At 36.7% G+C, this 22,847-nt stretch overlaps 1 protein-coding gene across 2 annotated transcripts in view; it reads left to right on the forward strand.

Annotated features, from left to right (window-relative positions):
* The window catches only part of CHD7 (chromodomain helicase DNA binding protein 7), a 206,207-nt gene that overhangs the window by 131,978 nt on the left and 51,382 nt on the right, over window positions 1-22,847 (forward strand). For both annotated transcript variants that reach the window (XM_083361196.1, XM_083361195.1), the window contains exons 7-9: window positions 4,788-4,853; window positions 11,223-11,278; window positions 16,050-16,164. In XM_083361196.1, the coding sequence (XP_083217322.1) occupies window positions 4,788-4,853; window positions 11,223-11,278; window positions 16,050-16,164 (237 nt within the window). The remainder of the gene's footprint in view (window positions 1-4,787; window positions 4,854-11,222; window positions 11,279-16,049; window positions 16,165-22,847) is intronic.

Below are 22,847 nucleotides of genomic sequence, written 5' to 3' on the forward strand. Positions count from 1 at the left end.
AGGCTCCAAAGAGGCAGAATTTACCTCCATGAATTCAGTGGTCTGGCTTCTATAACTTAATAAACCACTCAAGCTTGTCTCCTGCTGTCAGGTACTATAAGAACCCCTTTATGAAATTACTGTCTTTTAGTAAGCAGTGGGATATGCTTGATTTTTTTATGTAGTGTACATGACGGATAAAAGAGTTGAATAAAATGAATAGTGGTAATATGAAATGAGTACTATTACAACCTTTAAAAAATTCATATAACTAACTTAGGAAACTATTGGTGAAAGTGGGCATACTGAAATATTTGTTCAGTAATTATTTTTAAAAGCTTTCTTAAATCATTTCCAGTGCTATGTCAAATATTTGCAGCAGAGTATAAGTAAACAAGGGAATTGTTGAGATTGAAATTATCCTTGAGAAGTTTCTGGAAATTGCATTTGGAACACTCCACTTGCTACCAGTTGCCTGCTAGACAAATTTAAGGCACTGGTTTAGGACCTGATTATTTTCAGGGCTGCCCCATCCATACTACTTCTGCCCTACTACTTGAGATAGCAGGAGAAGCTCTTCTGAAAATGCTCTGTTAGTAGAAAATCAACTATTTGAATATTCAGAAAAAAATTAATGAGATGCATTTAGCTCTCCAAATGTTTAGGAAAACAGTAAACACTGAGCCTTTAATTTAGGACTGTCAAACTCAATTTCATTGAAGGCCGCATCAGCAGTATGGTTGCCTTCGAAGGGCTAGTTGCTGTTTCCTTCTCTCCCTCAGGCTTGCCTCATGGGAGCCTCTCCTATCCCCTTCTCTCCCTCAGGCTTGCCCCAGGGAAGCCTCTCCTGCTCTATACCCTTTTCTACCTCAGGCTTGCCCCCACAGACATCTCCCTATTGCCTTCTCTCTCCCTTCACTCCTCCTCCCAAAACACCCTTTTATATCCTCTCCTCTCTTCCTCCACGAGTTCACTGATTGCCCAGCTGGGCTTTTCACACAACGCTCATCAGCTGGAGCTGTGTGCGTTGAGTCTGAGGTCCCCACCAAGCTCTGGCAGCCCCACAGTTCCAGCTGACTCTTATCTCGAAGACTGTGTGCAGCTGCCAGCCACCCCTGAGGCTGCCGGAAACCCCAATCAGCAGAGCCCCAGCAACACCACATCTCCAGCAGACTCTCCCCCAGGCTTTTTTTCCCAAGAAAATTTTATTGATTTTCTAATTTTACATTTAAATATTTGAAAAACAGCGTGGAGGCTGAGTTGGTCAATAATTCAGTAACATACAAATATCTTTAGTACAGATCTCAAACTATTACATTAAATATTTCCTCTCTTTTCCCCTTGGTATTTACTGTCTCATTTGAATTAATACAATTCTTATTATATCAATTAAATAAAATAACTTTCTTACATTTATCAATAATTTTTAGTTTATACATACCTTAGTTGTTTTAACATTCAATCTTTTTAGACAATCAATGTCCTGGTTAGTTTTTCCCAATTTTTAGTTTCCCATTAATATTTAAATTTAACATTTAATATTTATAATTTCCAAGTATTAAATAACTCCAATTCCCTTTATCACAATTCATCACAAGATCTAATGTTCAGGATACATGTCTTATCTATTGGAATTCTCACCATCTTACATCAACTAACAGTACAATATAATATTCTTATTTTCTGGTAATTTCCAAATATTTTAAATTTAGTAACCAAAATTTCTCTTATTTCAACATTTTAATACTTCCTCTCTTTTTCTCTTAATATCTACTATCTCATATTTAAGCTAATAATTTTTATTATTACTGCTATTAAAACCATATTTATTGCATTCATCGATAGATTTTTAGCTTATATATATCTTAATTACCTTTACATTTGACCTTTATAAGCAAATCAATGTTCAAATTTAACTGTTAATATTTATACTTCTAAGTTTTAAATGACCAAAGTTTTCTTTATCTCAACTCATAATAATATCTAATATTCTAAGTACACATCTTATCTATTTGAGTATATTCTATTTTAATTCTCATGAATAAGTTAAAAACCCCAATTTTCTTCAGTCTTATTCTAGTTTTCTTTCTTTGCCAAATCATCTTCTATGTCTGTGCTTTTGAGTCATCAAACAAATCTCCCTGTGTTGTTATGTATATTGTTTGTCGTAGAAAAAATCATCCGGTCACCAGTTTTTTGAGAGGACTAACAAATCAACTCTCTTATTTTTCCATCTCGACGTAGTTGTCCTGAACTGTTTATCTTCTCTTCAGTCTGTTCTTCTTCTTGATCCTCAAGTTCCTTCTGATTTATGTAGAAAGTCTTTTTCTTTTTTCATATTGTCAGTCCCTTTTCTAGGTTTTCCATTGACTGTGTTTGTTGATCAGTTAAATCTTCTGTCATAATATTTCTGTTATATTCTGTATAGTTGATTTTTTAGTTGTAATCGAAGTTTGAGTTCGTGTATCTGGGCTGACTTGTTCTTTTCTGTAACTTATTTTATCAGTGGCTGTAAGAATAGTTTGATGAATTGCTTTCAACATAGAGAGAATCTGTTCCTGATCTTCAGCCATATTTTCTTAGTAGTTTATTTAGGCTAAAAGCTTTACAATCAGAGAATGCAACAAAATTTTTGTCACTGAGTATGGAACACAGTTGGACTTCTCACAGCTGGTATCTCAAGATTACATAAATCTTATCTATTGTCTGGGCTACTGGCCAAGTCTCTTTTAAGCAATAACAAGTTGAAGTATCAGGTTTAGCCACAAGATGTCGCCCCTACCATTTAAAGTTTTCTTTTAAGTCCAACATTTTTACAATCTTTTCAGTTTTGCTTCTTTTTATAAGTAAAAACTTGTATGTTCAGTAAGAATAGAAAATCTTTTAGTCCACAAACTTTAAAAAATAAAATTCCAATTAGGACCAAGTTATTCTTTCAATGTTTTAAACTCCCTTGGATAGTCAGTCGCCACTGTTTCTAGAGGGAGGGATAAAATCTCCCTTCCCTCTCCACAGAGGGGAAAGTACTTTAAGCAGCTTATGCAGGTAAAGAAATTAAGAGAGGTAGATCTCACCCAGTCTCATCCATGCTGCTTTATAATTGTCTGGTGGTAAGCATGACTTTGGCTATCTGCAGCCTAGTGATGAGCCATATTGCTATGGCCAGTCTTTCGTCCGCCAGTTTGGAGGGCTGTCCCAGATCGAGCTGAAGGGCTACCAGCCTCCCATGATCAAGGTCCCCCAGCGAAGTGAAACTGGACGTGGAAGACGGACATCCATGCTGGCCGCATCAGCAAACCAGAAGTCCTCCCCAGGCTTGTCTTGCACTGCCGCTGCTTCAGCTCACACACCCCCACACACCCCACTACATACTTATTCACCTCCTCCTACTAATCTGCTTGCAGGCCAGATCTAAACACATTATGGGCTGGATCTAGCCCACGGGCCTTCAGTTTAACATGTCTTCTTTAATTAATATTTATTTATTTTATAGACTGATTTATTGTTTCATTTTATTGCATTAACTTTGTTATGCTTGTTTTTGTATTTTTTTAAATTGCTGTAAGACTTTTTGAATATTGGAATAAAACAAAAATGCAGCATAAAGTTTGTAAATAAAAATAAGGTTTCTTGATTAATATCAGCATTAAAAATATATATAATGATCCTTTACAAAGCTAACATAATTTTTTATTATATATTTATTTAGCAGAATGAGAAGACATCTTCTTTAAACTATAAATGATTTTAGAATATGTTTCTTCCATTTGAAAAAGCAACTTTTGTAATAGAGCAAATGACTTAGCTCCTTAACCATTTCCAGAGATAAATGAGCTTCCCTTAGATTGTTTCTAGGAATGTCTACCCTTTGGTTCATGAACTTCTTTATTTGATAGCTCCTTATATTTTTCCTGCTTTGTCTCTTCTCTACCCTTATTTCTCAATAATTCTTCCTAATACGTGGAACACTAAAAGAGTTACATGTATAGTGATTTTGGAATATGTAATGGTGTGTGGGAATAACCTTCTTAGAGAAGGATCAGACGAGAGGGAGGAGCCCCCAGTGGCTAGATGTTCAGAGAAAGAAACTTGATCAGACAGTTAAAAGAGACAGATTTGTACTTTCAGACTTGATTTATTTTTATTTTTATTCCATTTATATCCCGCCCTTCTCCGAAGACTCAGGGCGGCTTACAAGCTTAGCAGTAGCCTTCATTCTATGTATATGCCTGCTTATTAGGGCTTTCATACACCCCCCAAGCGGCATTATTACAAAGTCAGCTTAATTGCCCCCAACAATCTGTAGTCTTAGGATAAACTAGAATTAGTTGGCCTGTTTGTGTTTCTTGTCTGGTTTACCTGGGAGGGCTAACAGGATGTTGGGGAAAAGTTGTCCTAGTAAACTATATTACCTCCAACTCTGCATGCAGATGTAGCAATATTTTATATTCTGTAAAAAAGGGGAGGAAACAAAAAACTGTAAGTTCTCTTCCAGAGTGGTTGCTGCACAATTGAGAATGGAAAATTCTTTGTTTAAAATCTGACTGAAAATTTTTTGCAATATTTATCTTATATTGAAATCAAACATGGTGATGTTTCTATGGGATTCTCAATCATTTTTAAGACTGGAATTTGAAAACTTCAACATTATATTTGATATGATTTTCTCCAAAGTGGCTGGGAATTATGGGAGTTCAAGTTAGATATTTCCAGAGACCAATAATAGAGTGAGATGACCCGTCTTAACAATATGGCTGTTCTTTTCTTTACTTTTATTCAATAGTTACTATGAAATATTTCATTTTAAGGAATCTTCTGATGCTGATGGTCCTGTAGTAGAAAAAATTTTGAGTAGCCGCATAATCAAGAAACAGGTAATGTTTATTATCTTAATTTTCATTTTTAGAATAGCTTGTTTCTCTAAATTAGAATTATGCTTTAATAGTGCATACAAAATTAATATTAGGGGTTTTGTATTAAGGCCAGATTATTTGCTGAGTAAGAGTGTGTATCATCTGTTTGTCTATACATTTATTTATCTGCTTTAGGTTGTGATAGAATAAGCTATGTTTACTTTGCTAGATCCAGTGAACTGAACTCATATCCTTATAGTTTTTCCTTGAATTCTATAGAATATTTTGTATCTCCAATAGGAGGGGGCTACCCATCACTAAATATTTTTACCTCTCTTTCAGCCTGAAGTGATTAGATTAGAAAGAGCATTAATAATACTCTTACCAGGGCCAAACTAAAATGTATATCATCTAAAGCAGAGTTCTCCAACCTTTTGGGGTCGGCAGCCCAGAACAGGGTGGGGGGGGGAAAGGGATGGTTTTGTGTGTGGGGGGTGTGAACACATGAGCGGAGCTGTGAATGCCTGTGACGTTCATGCGAGTGGGGCTGTGAATGCCGGCAACGCTTGCACGAGTGGATCCGCGAGCACCTGCAATGCTCATGGGTATACTCGCACAAGTAGGGCTGTGAATGCCCACAACACTCACAAGTGAGCACCAGCCAGCCACTCACACTGCCCTGTGGCCAGTAGGCTGCAGCCCACAGGTTGGGGAGCCCTAATCTAAAGCATATTTTGCCCACATTTTGCTACCTTGGCTAGATTCTTTTAACCTGCCAATAACTTCTTAACAATATTTATTAGAGAGTGATTAATATTCAGGAGATAATTTCAGACTCCTCCATTATCACTCCTCTTTTCTGGTTCATGGGAAAGCTGTTAGAAACTAAGAAAGTCTCCACAGTAATGTAATGAGAATTAAATTGATTCTAAATTAGAAATATTCCAGTTGCTGAATTTATTTTCACCTCTCCCTTTCATCTTAATATGTGATAATCTTGATAGGAAGAATTATTTTTGGTTGAGGCAACTACCAAAGAGACCTAGCAGCCATATCCAAAACTGTAGCCTGCCTTATTCTGTGGAACAATGTTTCTCAAACATGGGTAATTCCCCAAAATTGGGTAAAAGCTTTTTACAGATAGTCCTTGACTTGTAACCATAATTGAGCCCAGAATTATGGTCGTGCTAAGTCATGCTAATCCTTAAGCAAGTCACTACGTGACTAATGCCCAATTTTATGACCTTCTTGCAATGGTTATTAAGCAAATCAGCCATTGTAAAGCAAACACCATAGTTGTTAAGCAAATCCATTGTCTGAATGGGCATTTTTTTGCTGAAAATGGGATGTAAAGACCAGTTTCTGGCAAAAAACACCCTATCATAAATTTTGGTTCTGGGACCGTGGGAAGCTGCAAAGTGTGGTAAACGCAGGCCAGTTGCTGTGTACTCAAACTGCAATCACCAGACCGGGGGGAGGGGCAATCAGAACTCTGAATTCAAGGAATAAGTAGTCCTGGAAAGTTAGTCATAACATTGATTGGTCATTTAGTGGTTATAAGTCGGGGACTACTTTTCTTTACATTGGGAAAAAGGGACATTCTGATAAGCAGTTTTCTGGCAAAAAACACCCTATCATAAATTTTGGTTCTGGGACCGTGGGAAGCTGCAAAGTGTGGTAAACGCAGGCCAGTTGCTGTGTACTCAAACTGCAATCACCAGACCGGGGGGAGGGGCAATCAGAACTCTGAATTCAAGGAATAAGTAGTCCTGGAAAGTTAGTCATAACATTGATTGGTCATTTAGTGGTTATAAGTCGGGGACTACTTTTCTTTACATTGGGAAAAAGGGACATTCTGATAAGCAGTTTTGGATAATGAAGGAAAAAGGTTGGGAAGCACTGCTGTAATGGCAGCCGAAACAGTAGAGAAGGGTAGCTATGGGCATGATGTTTACTTGCTACCCCAGATATATGCTTGAAAAAGAGATTGTGCTCTTGGTACAACTGACTTGAAGTCAAAAATATGTTTAGCTTCCTGCATCTTTAAGTGCTGAGTCTGAAATCAGTTTCTAGGACTGATCGAGATCTCTACAAAGAAAATGAGACTGAGATGAGATAGAAAACATAAAATGTAGCCTGTTTAATAGTTAATCTTGGAAAAACCCTACCAGACTTTTCAAACTGTTTCTCTTGTGATTCTGTGCCAGCCTGTGATCCCGGCAACTGAGTCCGGAGAATCAGAGGAGGAGGAGGAGGGGCCTGGGGAGCCATCAGAGTCGGAGGAAGGCTCTGATGAGCCCCTGGACTTACAATCTGATGAAGAACCTGGCCCCTCAACTCGTGCTCAGGATGAGACTCAGATGTGCTGGGAAGCTGAGTCAGACTTTGAGGGTGCACAGCTGGAAGATATTATAGATGCTCACAAACGCCGACAGGTTACAAGAGCAGGACAGAGGGAGGCAATGGGGTGACTCCAAGAGAGGAAGAGAAGGAATTGAGAAGCCACGCCTTGGGGCTGCATAATAAAAAGGGAAGGTGTGTGTGGTGCTGGTTGCTGAAGGCAACCGTTTGCAAAGGATTCCAGTTTCAAGGGCTCATGTTTTGTTGCTTTGCCTGTGAATTCTTTCCTGTTTGACTCGTGCTCCATTTTGCTTTTGGGACAATTATCATGTCTGTAACTCAAATAAAAGGGGTTGGTTTTCCAGCTTACTTGTTAAAAGAGGTTTTGTCTTTGTGAAGTAACAAAGACATAAGTAGGCTGGGACAGAACAGTTTCTATGTAGCTTACATACAGCCACACATGAAGAAAGTTCTTAAATACAATAAAATTTTTCCTAAATTTTCTAGCTCTCCAGTTTCCTGATTCTCTCCTCAAGTCTGCTATAGACCTCCTAACTCTTCCAAAGCAATTTTGGGTGTTCAGGGGCAGAATTAATTTCTGGCAAATGGATGCAATTGGATACAAAACTAAAAGTTCTCAAATATGTTTTGAAAACAAGAAGATTTTATAGTTTAATTGTGGGCTGCTTTAAATACATATTTTTGTTTATATTTTTTGTTTGGTGATCAATCTTTATTTTATTGCTTACTTTGTATTGATGATTCCATCAGCTTGTATATCATTTTATCCTTGTAAACAGTCTTATATAAATTTATAAATAATCATGAGTTTATTTTGGGCACTAAAACATGTTTGGTATGAAAAGCCAACACATGTAATTATAAAACTGTATATAGTGTAATTATAAAACTGTATGTAGAGTGTGTGTGTGTGTGTGTGTGTGTGTGCGCGCCGTGTTTCCCTGAAAGTAAGGCCTACCCCGAAAATAAGCCCTAGCTTGATTTTGGGGTGGGGTGGGCCTAATATAAGGCCTACCCTGAAAATAAGCCCTAGTTTTCGGATGACAACAGACTCAGATATATGGAGTTATATTAATTTTTTTAATTAAAAAAGTTTATTCATTAGATTACCACACAGTACAAATCAGTTTAACTAAAAATAATATTCTAAAAAAGAAATAAAAATTCTTAGTTACACTAAAACTGTGAGGTGGAGGGATCATCTTTAAGTGCAACCTGTGCCAGAAAAATTAGAAAAGGACAGCATATGTTTAGTATAAGAATATTTAGTAAATCATCTCTTCATGCATAACTACTATAATAATTCACAATACTAAAAGAGGAATTTAATTTATGCACTAGCTGAATTTAAATTAATAAGATTTTTACAGTTAAAGTAGATTTGGCATCTATTATAACTTAAAACATTTTTATATATTTTCCTCAGTATACTTTAAAGATATGAACTGTTGGGTTGTTCATATCTCAAAATTATCTGCAAAGCTCTAAATGTATGCACTGTAGTTATTCAATTAATATCTTATTAAATAATTTTAAGTAAATATCTGAAAATCAGATTAAAGTAGTGGCCAAAATTGTGGAAACCTTTTGAGAAAAGTGTATTTTTGAGGTTTGATGACTAATAACATTACTTTTTTGGGAGGGAGTAGTACCATAAAATTATATATCAATGGAAAGATAATTTAATCAAGAATGTAATGCAACGTAGTTTGTTCAATTATCTGTATTGTATTCTATGAAAAATTATAGCCTAATAACCAGAAAAAGGAAGCACAATTTGCTTAGGTTGATATCAGGTAGCTTTCCTTCATCTGATTGTAGCCAATGAGCATGAGTGTTTAGAGAGCCAATCAGGTGCCATCTTGTTTTGGCAATGAGCCAATCAGATCACAGTAGGATTCAGTTATTGATGTCATGTATTGAAGCTGAGAGGAGGACATTTGTCAGTGTGTTATGTGATCACTATCAAGTTGGTTGGTTTTTTCCCCCCCCCCTTTCATTTAGTGAGCTTGTAAAACGTAATAAAATTAAAGTTATGGTGCAAAGACTTGACTTGTTGCCCAGAAAGCGCTGTAAAATAGTATTATTAAGTGAACAAAGCTACAGTTATAAAGAAATTAGAAGAAAAACTGGTGGAAACGTAACCAAAGGTGGCATTTCTACTGTACACTTTTCCCAAAAGGTTTCCACAATTTTGGCCACTACTGTACGTATTAATAACCAGGTCTAAGAATATTTAGAATGGTTGTCCTGATTGGAAATGGGGTGTATTGTTTACTATATCTAGAAAATTCTAAATTGTAGAATGTAAGCAAACTTAAGAACGCAGTTAAAAAGTGGTATATCTCAAAAAACAAATGATTAGGCTTACAAAAATGTATTTTAAATTAAACAATAAACAAATTGGAATATTGATTAATGCTGGAAGAAGTTTATGACAGAGGAGTACTTAGATTCTTTTTTGAAAATCTCCTTTCAGTCATTTTAGAACACGGATGTCAAACTCACAACATCACATGACGTGTCGTGACATATCGCGACTCATTTTGCACTGCCGGCAATGGGGTGGGCGCAGCTTCAGTATGATGAAACCAGCCCACGGGCTGACAGTTTGACACCCCTGGTTTAGAACAACTCAAAATACAATTTCAAACTATAAAAATTAAAACTTTAAAATCTTGGCCATTCTACATCCTAAAAAACTATGACTAAACACTTACCAGTGTTTCCTTGGGAGATTCTTTCCCTTTTGGGGATAGCAAGTCATCTACTAACTTCCTCCATCTCTACCAGAGTGTCTTGAAAGCTACAAGAAGAGGGAGAAAAACTTTCCCTCCACCTTTAGTCATAATATCAGAAGCTATATCCAAATTGTTTTTGACAATTGCCTTTTGCAAACAGGCTACAGGTAGTCCTTGATTATGACTGCAGTTGGGATTAGAATTTCTGTGGTTAAGCAAGTAGTTGTTAAGTGAGTTGGGCTCACGTTTATGATCTTTTAATCACGATTGCCACAGTTGTTAAGCAAATCACTGCAGTTACTAAGTGAATCACACAGTTGTTAAGTAAATCCAGTTTCCTGCATTGATTTTGCTTGTCAGAAGCTGCCTGGGAAAATTGAAAATGGCAATCATGTTACCTGGAATCACTACAGCTGTCACAAATACATGCTGGTTATCAAGTGCCCTGACTTTGATCATGTGACCATGGGGATGCCACAATGGTTGTAAGTCTGAAAAGTCCTGTTCATCTGGGTTGTGTCCACACTCTTTAAACAAAGAATTGTAATTTAAATTGCATCAAAGTCTAAAATAAGATTTTGTGGTTGCATGTTATGCCATCCTGCTTAATAGGATTGTGTTAAAATTTAGCAATGGAAGTAGTATTTGGGCTTTTCTTTACTTTACCTACTTGATATGCAAGAAATTTTTGCCAGGCTTCATCTAATTGCACTATTAAGTAAAACTATATAAAAATACATTAAAACAACAGTGACATTTAAAGTCCAGCTTAATATGGATAGTTATTTAGTAGTACTAATGCTATGGAACCATAAACCATATTAAAACACTACTTGAACAAGTCACAAAACCACAATATAAAGTAGTCAAGAGCCAGCCAAAAATAATACATAAGGCATTCAGAAGTGCAGTTGCTAATTGGCTGCTGCCTGAGAAAATGGTACACTTGGCTTCTCTGTAGCACTGTGGGTTTGGCAGAAAGCCATTTTGGGGTCAGGTTGTTGTGAATGAAGCTGTGTGTGGTTAGGGAGGAGTTATAATGATTCATGTGTTGGAAATTGTAATGAGTAGAATTTTCAAAGCTTAAGTAAATTCAGGGAAGTTTTTGCATTTCTCTCTCTATGCTTTTCCTTTGAAAATATATATAAAAATTAAATTCTATTTTTATTGTTAGTGTTAAATTTCAAACACATGCTGTTTTTGACTGGTATTTTGTATTAACTGTAAGATTAAGGTGATATTTACCACAGTTGTTTGTAATTAAAACAATTGATCTTTCTTTTTATAGATGGAGAATGGAGAAGAAACACAATCAGAAGAATTCTACGTAAAATATAAAAACTTGTAAGCAAGCCCTGACTTCAGCATTCTTTAAATAGTTCCCCAATATGTACAATCACTGTGCTTATCATAAAAGTTACAAATATCTAAAGATTAAGTACAAATCAGTTACTGATAATGTTCTGCCTATGAGTAGCAATACAGAATATTAATTTTAAGTGTTCAGAAGGAGAATATGTGTCCTTAAGGAATATTTCTGCTTTTAATAGATGTATCCATAATGTCTTACTTTATACACTATTTAATGAGGAGTTGAACTGGAATTTTATAACCATGAGACTAGTAATTAGATATCAATCGAACTCCAGACTGAAAATATATAATAGCTACAATGTTGTTTAGTTCCTGTTGGTTGCAGACTATCACTGTAAGGTAAATTTCAGCTACAGTTGCAGTGAAAATGACATTCTAGAAATTGACATTTAAATTTGTTGAGTTTAATAGTTCAACGATAAGGCTAGAAGGCGAATCTTAAGGTTTTTCCTGTCCTATAGAGATAACCCATCCTTTCAGTCTTATCTTCTGCTTTCTAGAGGAAAGCAGATTCATCTTAGGAGTTAAGAATAAAAGGTTACAACTAAGAGGGCTGCATGGCCAACTGGGAGAATAACCCAGGAGATGGGGGAAGGAGCTTCAAGGGAAGAGTCTAGTCATACTCCCAGAGCATGAAAGAAGTGAGAAGCAGGACCACTTTCAAGCCTGCCTTCAATGAAGCAGGCTAAAGGCCACCCAGAATTCCCCCCCCCCCCACTTTAATGGAGCAGACACCGGATTGTGCCAACTGCAGCAACCCTCCCACAGCCTGAGAGGAATACCAAGAAAGTTTCATTAGTTAGCAGGATTGTGTTTTTTCCCATGGGATCAAGGCATGCCTGAAATCCATTTCTCAAGGGTTTAGTCTGGGAAGAGAGTTAATCTTCGGGACATTTTCCCAATGATTCATACCTCCCTAACGAAAACTATTCAGCATTGATTTTCTTTCTGATGATCCTGAATAAATTACTCAAGATACTTAGACTGTAACTGGGCCATAACAAGCAGCCAGTATCTATATGACCAAACTCTGTAGTGTATGCCCACTGCAGCACCCCTTTGCACCGCCTGCTGACCCACCCGTATCTCTCACTGGCTCATCCATGCCACTATGCCTGCACTCTTCAGTGCACAGCCTAAGGTTCTCATTGGCCTGTCCACACTCCTCAGCATCACCTGCAGCCCTTGCTGGCCTGTCTCTTTATACCAGGGTTTGAGATACACTACTAGATATCTCAAACCCTGGTATAAATAGCAATTCTCCTTTCTCTATGGCCACTTTCAATCAGTGCTGACAGGTAGGGAGAAATCTTGCCCATGATCCCTCACATGTAAGTGCCTTGGGGCTTAAAACCTTCTCCCTTTTCTGTTTAACATCTGCATGAAAACCTCGGAGTGACATCATCTGCCAGTTTGGGTCAGGTAGATTTAGATTTTTTTTTTTTAGATTTTATTAGATTTCCCGAAAGACTCAGGGCGGTTTACAGGGCATTTTAAAATCACATCAATATAAAATACAAAGTTAAAAGAGAATTAAAAGATTAAATTATCCCTGAAAATAAAACCCCAGTTAAAATTCTCAGCCTGGGTCAGAGAGCTCAAAGAGCCAAGTCTTCAGGTATCATCAATGTGTAGAAGATACCCAGTTATATATCTCAAACCCTGGTATAAAGATGTAATTAAGTCCTGACCCAAGGCCTGGAGGTTGTACAGGTCTGGATGGGGGCGGTAGAATGAGGCTTGGGTTCAGTCCTGACAGGACACAAAGGGTTGTGTCTGATTGGGCCCCCAAGATTCAGAACTAATCCATTGCTGACTTATAGTTCTCCATTCAACGTTTGTACACAATATGGGAGGTTGTCTTGGATTTCTAGCTCTTGCTCAAAGAGTAGCTATTAGATATGGCCAAGAGTGCCCTTGCATAGATACACCTATGCACCAGTTGAGCCCTTTCCTGGATTAGACATACATGCCCTAGTCTGAGTAAAGATCTGGTTATTACTTTATAAACTTTTAAGGCATTATGCCTGACTGTCTGAAGGACCACCCAACTCCATTTATCTCTGTCTGCTGGTTCAGTCCAGTTGAATAAGGGCACTTCATATCCTATTACTTAAGTGGTATCATCATATAGGACCCAAAATACACAGCTACTAAGTTGAAATTCCTGCCCTCTGGAAAGATATACATCTAGAGTTTTATGTGGCTCCCACCTGTACATTGTTCAACAAACTGTTTGTTCTCTGGGTCTCCTAGTGTCTTCAACAGTTTCTTCAACAACGTACAGATGGGAGCCACATGGAACTGGATAGATATCATTCCAGAGGGCAGGAACTGTAACATAGTAGCTATGTTTTTTGGTCCTATAAGATGACACTGTTTAAGTAATAGAAAAGAACCACACATACACATACATACGTGTGTGTGTGTGTGTATGTGTGCCTAATTGTAATTGTAAATTACAAAAGTTGTTTTGGACATGTATAATCTATTTCAGTTATTAAAAATATTTGTAGAATTCTTTCAGGAAAAGGTACCTATCTTTATAAAATGGATACGTTTGCCTCCTCACATACAGATTTTGGGCATATTGGGCCATCCAGGGTCATATAGAGCAGAGGTCCCCAACCCCCGGTCCGTGAACCAGTACCAGTTCGCGGCATGCCAGCAACCAATCTGCACAAACAAGCAAAGCCCCATCTGTGAGATGCAGGCTGCACACAAAACCATGCACCCTCCGGTCCGCAGAAAAACCTCTCTCCACGGAACCGGTCCCTGGTGCCCAAAAAGTTGGGGACCTCTGATACAGAGTGCTTACAGTGGTACATAAACTCACTGAAAAGTATTGTTAGAATATTAGATGAGGGAGATGCCGTAAGTCTTGCCTTCTAGCTCAAAGTGGTGGAGTCAGCCCTTTCATATCCTATTGGGTTCATCTTCTGCTAACCAACTGCTCATAGCACTTACTATATTTTAACAGCTTGTATCCAGTTTATTTCTTTATCGTTTGTAATATATGGCCAAACTTTTATTCTGAGCAATGTAGAACCAAGGTTACATTGGGATGGGAGTTGTGGATAATTGTTAAATCTCCCAACTGCTCATTTCTGTTTGTATGTTTCCTTTTAAAAACAGTTGAACTAAACTAGTGTCAGCATGAAGACCAGAATAAAAAGGAAGAAAAATTCCAGAGTCCGTATCTTCCATAACTTTAAACATAAAAGACCAATTCAAGTTGTCAAAAGTTTTCTCTGTATTCAGAAAAATCAATGCCATTTGCAGGGAGGCACAATGGCTTAGTGGCTTAATGATGCTGGAGATGGTCTTTGCTCCAGCAGTTCGGATTCTAGCACTGCATGGCTGGGTGAATTCTCGTCACTCGCCTCAGCTTCTGCCCACCTAACAGTTTGAAAGCATGTTCTATGCGAGTAGATAAGTAGATAACACTTCAGAAGGGAGATGAACTAGTACTTTATGCAGATGGCCAGAATTCTTAAACCTTCCTAATTGTGATGCCCGGTTGTGAGGCAGATTTGATGGAGGGAGAGGGTCTCGGATACTGCTGCAGGAAAGCCGCATCTGAGCTAGCTTGCCCTATTCTGCATTAGCATTATAATTTCCCGGCTAATTTAACATCGTCATACACTGAATAAATAAATAAGTGCCAGTTGCTTCTCATTATGTTGTTGTAGATACTTTATTATATCCAATACAGTTATTATCTCTTAATTTGGGTAAGAACCCATATTGATCATCATGAATAAAAAAATTCTGCACAATATTATTTAATCTATCAGCCAGTATTGATATAAATATTTTACAGTCATTGTTCAACAATGAAATTCAAGAGTAAATCTTAATTTAGATTAAATCTTGTTCTTTTAACAATAAAGCAGTATTAGCTTCTTTCCAAGATTCTGGCATAACAGATCCCTGCAAAATATAATTCAACACGCTTTCAAGTGGTTGCAAATGTTGGCCTTCAAAACACTTTCTGTATGAACTTGGAATCCCATAAAACTCTGGTGTTTTCCCTATTTTAGTTGTTGTAATTATTTTTGAGTTGCCCACAGCCAACTCTAAGAATTCCATATGTGCTCTACAGTCTCAAAAGTTGTGGAAGAAAATATTTAATTGTGCAATATCTGATTTAAATCAACCTCACTTGGAACATTTTTACTCTGTTAAAATGTTTGTCAGATTAGTTTAAATTGTTATTAAGTTAGGTTATTGAACAAGTAACAGCTGAATTAATCACAAAGCTAAGTCATAGCTCAATTCAACATTGTGTTAATCTAAAGCGGGTGTCAAACTGCCAGCCTGCGGCAGTTGCGTCATAGCAAAACCGCGCTAACCCCATTGCCGGCAATAGCAAAAAAAGTCACAATATGTCACGACACGTCACGTTGCAAGTTTGACACTTGAATTGTGTTCTTTTTTTCTTCAATCACAATGATTATTATTGACAATATCCACTTAAGTTCTAAAATATTTTTTTCTTAATATTTAGGGAGATGACATTAATAAAAGAGGAAGCATAGTGTCCTATCTTCTATATTTAATCAAAATGCTCATTGCAATTAATTGCTAAATGATATCATAAAACTGTATAGCTTATGTATTAGTTTTAAGACAATTACTTTAGTTTTAATATTAAGCTGATTAAGTTTGCATTATTAATATTAAGCATTAATATTAAGTTGATAAATAGCGCTATGATTATTTTTCTTCATTCTTTTAGCTCTTACCTCCACTGTCAATGGGCATCTGTGGAAGTACTGGACAAAGACAGGAGAATTCAACAGAAGATTAAAAGATTTAAAGCAAAGCAGGCTCAAAATAAGTTCCTTTCAGAGGTATATTTTTATTATTTTAACTGGATTAATTCTTTAGTGAGGATCATCAAGTTATCCTTGATGGATAACTCCATCAAGTGAAGATCAATCATTTCTACTCAGTGTACCTGCAATTTGTTTTGAAAACTGTTCGGAATGTAAGCAGGTGCATGGTGTGCTAGTGAATAGTGAAACAGGTGCATGATGTGCTAACAAATAGTGAAACAGTAATCAGGACCTCTGGATCTCATATGTCTGTAAATGATTATATGCCTTGAAGAGCTTACATTTAACGTAAAGATGGTCTCCTGTAGGCTCATTTTTAATAATACTTCATATATGCTGGATAAATATTTTTATTAAATATTTTGAAAATAGACTTTTAGGCACTCAGTCTACTGAAGTGGATTGATGTTTAAATTCTCTTGATTTTTTAATAGTCGTAAATCTATTGATTTATTTTGGATTGTACTTCATTATGCTGGCTTCTTATATTTTTGCAGTTCTTAGACTTTATTGTATTGTTTTAAAATTATTGAATGATTCTAAGGAACTAGTTTTATAGATATATGTATAAATAAATAATTTCTTCCCTTTCCTACAGTGTTATCACATTTTCCAGAGAATTTCTGAATTTCAGTCTAGCCTGTTTCAAGCAAAGTAGAGCTAGCTGAGGCTTAAACTTAAAGAAAAGTTAGCGATCTGAGCAATATTTGTCATACATCTTCATGTCCAATCAAGTAGCAAAGGAATCTGAACAAAAAACATGTTAGTCCTGAATCTTTTATTTCATGTAATATTTAAGCAAACTGACTAAATATTGGTTTGTCTATCACTTAGTATAAAGTCTGAGCTGCCCACAAAGTTACTCCTGATAACTACATTTCAGATTTTGAAACCTCATTTAGTTAGTAGATGGTGAATTTTATGGCTGCCATATCTAGGTGAAATAATGGGGAGATCTAATTTCACTGGCATATGGGTTAACACTGAATATCCCCTCACTTTACAGTGACACTGGGACTGAGTATTTACACTGAAACAGAGGAAGGAACAAAACAGCACACTGATCCAAAAGAACAGGAGGTTCCCCTCTAGGAAATATGGAATTATATAACTACCCAAAAATTAATGCATTTTTGTTCACCTTTCTGTCTTAAAGGCTATAGAAACCTCTAGACATAGAATAAGTTTACTGTGTTGATCTCTAGTAAATATGGTTTGTAGGACTACAAGTCCTGTCTGTTTTCTATACATCTGTAAATCAAACTGGTGGGGAGCTAGAAAATTGTTAGCAACAGCTGGATATCAGCTGCAGGCAATGCTTGAAAACAAAGTTATGACCATAAGCTGCTAAAGATTTTATAAGCAATGTTGATTTATTTGGGTGCTGTTCTCAGTAGTCTATGGAATTGGTGTCTGGAAGGTGACAAACTGAAGCTTAATCTAGGCAAACCAGCTCTAATTAGGATAAAGTCACACACAACATATCCTACATTCACAGAGTATTCACAAACCATTGCTGGTTCAGAATGCTACATGCAGTACTTTATGGAGATTATTTTTCTTAGTAAATTATACCAATTTTCTTTCATTTTTTCTTCAGTTTTTTGGTTCAAGAGGCCAATTATTTCCTATTGAACCCTTAATTTGAGATTGCTATGTTTGATAAACTGTGTCCTCTATTATAAACCATCCCATAATGAGCAGAATGCTTTGTTCCCAAGAGACTGGTTTTTCATGATTACATGGAAATCTTTAGAGATTATGGTCATCTTTTAGAGTCTAGACAGTTAATAAAGACATATTATATTATCATATATTTATTTGCTTGCATGCTTATTTATTTACTTAACTTTCTTTCTTATTGGATTTTTGTGCCACCCATTCCTCCAAAAGCAACTCTAAGCAGCTTACAGTCATTCAATAAAAATGCCATATAAAACATTAAAACAATAAATAGAGATCCTAAATTTAAAATTCAGTTAAAATTAAATTAACCAAGATGGAGAGGGAGCAAAGTGAGCAGAGGGAGGAGGTGGTTTGTTATGTAATCCATTAGCCACTTCCAGAATTTCACACCCCGATTAGGGCCTCAATCCAGTTGGCAGAGCCATATCTTCAAGCTCTTTCAGAAGGCCAAATGGGTCTCGCCTTAGGGGCATATATTTATACATATTCATATGTAATAATATTAAACTGCTTCAAGATCATGACTTGATCTTGATAGATATTTATGCTGTCATGATGTTGAAGCAATTTTAATATTCTTATTTTGTTTTATCCCACCTTTATAATAATTCTCTTTTTAGACCAAAGTAGTACAAAATGTTTTGGATTTTTCAGCATTTTCCTATGTCTGAAAAAGGTGTGAGACTCAGATGTTCCCAACTAGTTTTGTCAAAGTGGGATGTCAGTGACTTCTGCTTATAGATAGCTTCATAAATTCCTCATTTTAATCAGCAGGTGAGAATGAACAAAGTTAATCCACATTAACAGAACTACATAACAGCTTAATTAATCAACACATCGCAGTGAATTAGCTATTTAATTTGTAGAGAAATGTATTGTTTCATCATGAGTTAGGAATTTGAATAATTCCTCAGTCATGATGGAATAATACACTTTTTTCTGTAAATAAGTAGCTAACTTACTGTAATAAGTTGATTAATATTTTTAGAGACAGTCCAATTTAAAACACCACTTGCTATGCAAAATAGTTTCTCTGGGTAGATTCCCCCCCCCCCCCGTTTCATGGTATAATCAATTAAAAAGAAGTTACAACTTGATTAGATTTGGCATGAATCAAGAAAATCTATATGCTCCGTTTTCTTCTGACAACCGTCTGTGATCTGTAGAACATCAGGTTTCATAGTGGAAAGTTAGTGGAAAGGATACTTAGAAGTAACTATTAATGGATGAAGTTAGCTGCTATGTAAGAGATATATCAAGCAATGACATATCCAAAACAGTCATCCAAAACTGATTGGCAAGATCTTTGTCTTTAGAATATGCCAATCCAATAATTAAAATAATGTATTGAAAATCCTTGAACCTTTCACTTACCATATTTTTCCGTGTATAAGACGTTATTTTTTCCTGCAAACACCCTGTTCAAAAATCAGGTGGGGCTTCCGGTTATGGACTTTCGGTGCTCCCAGACGCACGAGGGAATCGCTCCTCGTGTCGCCTGGATTTCTTCATCGGGGGGCCCTTGTAAAGGGGTCGAAAGTCACCCTGGAGGGGTGATGAGTGGGGGAGAGGTCTCTCCAGTCGGTGGTAGAAGGGCAGCGGCCCTCCCATCAACTTGGAGCTACTCTCCGAACCGAAGAAGAAGGATCGGCCACTCCCATGGCCCATCATTTAGCCGTTTCCTGCCGAAGCCAAAAGCACAACAAAGCACTTGAAAGCACTTGAAAACTGGGTGAGAATTGCCTTCTTGTTTTCCTAATTGTCTACTTTCCCTGTCAAAAGCTTCTTGAATTTGCTTCCCCCTGCAAGGAGAGAGGGAAGGGATTTTTTTCCCCCACCCTCCTCAAGAGCGGCCTTTGTCTACATTGGGAGAGAAAAGAAAAGGCCTTCTACTAAATTATACTGATTTATTGGACTTACTGCCTTTCTAGTTTTGGCCCAAAGTTCCTATATTTACAGAAATGGACTATTCTACCTATTAGTCTAAAAAAGGGGACAAAAAAAAAGAAATAAAAAGATACTGTCTGAAAAGGATTTGAAGTATTCTGGGGATATCTAGTGAATACTATTGGCAAACAAGCTTGCTTACATTTTGGACTGACCTTGGCATTAACATAAAAACCTGAAACAGTTGGAGATGAATTTGGCTTAGACTTATGGAGGTGGACTTTTACTGATTTTTGTTTGAAACATAGCTTCCACCAAGGACTGTTTATAATTATTACAAAATGGAGAAAGATCAGCCACAAACCTTGCTTGATTATAACCTCATACTTGAAGCAATCTACAGAGTCACTGAGATGTCTATCTCTAGATTTAATAATTTACATGCCAACCTTAAGTCACAAATTGAAACCCAGACTGCAACTAAAGAATTTATACTTCAGAATATAACAAAATTGGAAGATATTACTATTGAGACAGAGGAATATAAGCAACAACTATCCAAAGAACTGACAACTTTAAAAGTACAAGGAACTATCACTATAGCAAATAACCTTAAGGACCAACAACAAACTATGGGAAAACTTAATACTCAACTTTTGACTCCATCAAAAGAGCCTATAACTTTAGAGGGATACTATGTACAAGATAGTGACGCTAACATAGAGGACGTGGAAGATCAACAAAGACAGTTTTCTGAACGGAAGAAGAATCCAGACCGAACTGAAGATAAAGTTTTTAGAACAAATATAGAGACTAGAACTAACAGGGCAACAACATAATGATTACAAATGGTTTGGTTTTTGTGGATCACTGATGGCTAGATGGCCTCCTTCAATTCAAATAATATGTATTGGAGCGAACGGAGACCTATCTGGCAGTTCAAAGGCCTTGGTTTGGAAACCTGATTGGCAAAAAAAGAAACCCAGAGTTAGATTTAAAAAGTGAGTTCTTAGAGAACCATTAAAGGTTATCCTTTTAGTAATCAGTGATCTATCAGGATCTAAAATAGAAAATGTTTGAGATAGAACTAGAATGTGTTTATGTATCTATTAGGCTTATTTTAGACATTATAATTTGTGCACTGACATAGTGGAAATTTGGTATATAGATCCCACTTTTGATGTTAAAAGACATTTGATTATTCTATTTAAGAATTAAGAATTGGCTAAAATTTAAAACAGAATCTGGTTGTGTATAAATAGTTGTAGATTGATAAACATAGGCTGTAGTCCTGTCAGTAACGTATGATGTATTAGGATGTGAAACAGACGATGTTTATTAGGTAGAACATAGCTACTCAGCCACTGTGTACATGTTAGATGTTATAGTTTTTACTGTAATGAAATAAGGGAAATTTGGGTTGTGAATATTATTTGGGATGTTAAAGGCTAAATTTGAATAATATAATTACAATTAAAATTAGGTAAACTTTAATAACAGGACATAGATATATTTAAATGAAATTGAATTGACAAATTTTTCAACTGACCATGCTATTTCTAGAAATTTATTAGTTTAAGCCGCCCTGAGTCTTCGGAGAAGGGCGGGATATAAATGTAATAAAAATAAAAATAAAATAAATAAACTGGTTGTATGAAATGTTAAGGGAAATTGAGAAGGATGTTTTGATAATGTAACCTGAATTATGTACTGAAAACTCTGTTACTGAATCTCTGATTACCCAGTCATCATGATGCTTTCTAAATATGTAGATTTTAACTGAAAAACCAATAAAACTTGTTTTTTAAAAAATCAGGTGTGTCTTATACAAGTGCAGCGTCTTATAAATGAAAAAATAATGGTAACTTTCGCAGCCCAGGGCATAGCCTGTGTGGGTTGCCATGCTGCCTGGTGCAGGTGTCCAACCCCTGTGGGCTTGTCACTAATGGGAGGGGGGAAGGGGCAAGATTGTTGGCCGCCCAAACTTCCAGATTTGCCGGCTCAGCTGTTCAGTGCTCCACCAAACAGCTGATCGGCACGGAGAAAATCGCATGCCAGAGCATCTTATACAAGGGTGCATAATATAGATGGAAAAATACAATATTTGCCTGTTAGCTTATACAAAGGGTAGGCAACCTTGGCTCTTTTATGATTCGTGGACTTCAACTCCCAGAATTCCTGAGCCAGCATGGCTGAGCTTGGAAACCTCTCCCTTTCCCCTCAGCATGGCTGGCTAAGGAATTCTGGGAGTTGAAGTCCACGAATCATAAAAAGAGCCAAGGTTGCCTACCCCTGGCTTATACCAATAAGCACATGAAAGCCAGTATGGTGTAGTCGTTAAGGCTTCAGACTAGAAACCAGGGACAGTTTAGGCCAAGGGTGTCAAACTGCCAGCCCATGGTCGGTTGTATCAAATGGAGGCCACTCCCACCCCAGCTCTGGCAATGCAAAAAAAGTCACGATACATTGCGACACATGATGTGATGAGTTTGACACCGTGCCTTAGGCACAAACCCAACTGGGTGACCTTGGGCTTGTCACCTTCTCTCAGCCCTAGGAAGAAGGCAATAGCAAAGCACTTCTGAAAAACCTTACCAAGAAAACTGCAGGGACTTGTCCAGGCAGTCTCTGTGAACATTGATTGAACAGGGAAAACCACCACACCACACCCTTCCATATAAGAGGAAAAAGTATGTATTTATAATAGATTTGATTTGTACATGATCATATAGCAGTTCTCATGTATAGTTAAGAACATATCAAAAATAAGATCATTGCGAACATACAGTAGGAAATATTCTCAAGGAATAATGATTTCTGAATATGATTTGAACAGTAATTAGGTGATTTCTGCAGCATTTAGTTTTCATAGTCCCAACTTCTATACTGCAAGCTTCAAACTTCAAGAATGCTAAATACATCATATGCTATAAACTCTTTAAGCTGTTCATTAGTGAATCATAATTTCCCACTTCATTTAAAATATCCCTAAACATTCCTATTCCTAAACATTCTTGCATGATAAAATGTTTTACATCGTAATTAAGAGGCTCAGTTAACAAAGTGAAAGAAGTTCAATTCTCACAGAGAAGCTATCATTCTGGATTGTTGCACTTCAGTTAGTT

Source organism: Vipera ursinii (assembly GCF_947247035.1).
Source record: "Vipera ursinii genome assembly, chromosome: 3".
In the NCBI taxonomy this organism is placed as follows: Eukaryota; Metazoa; Chordata; class Lepidosauria; order Squamata; family Viperidae; genus Vipera; species Vipera ursinii.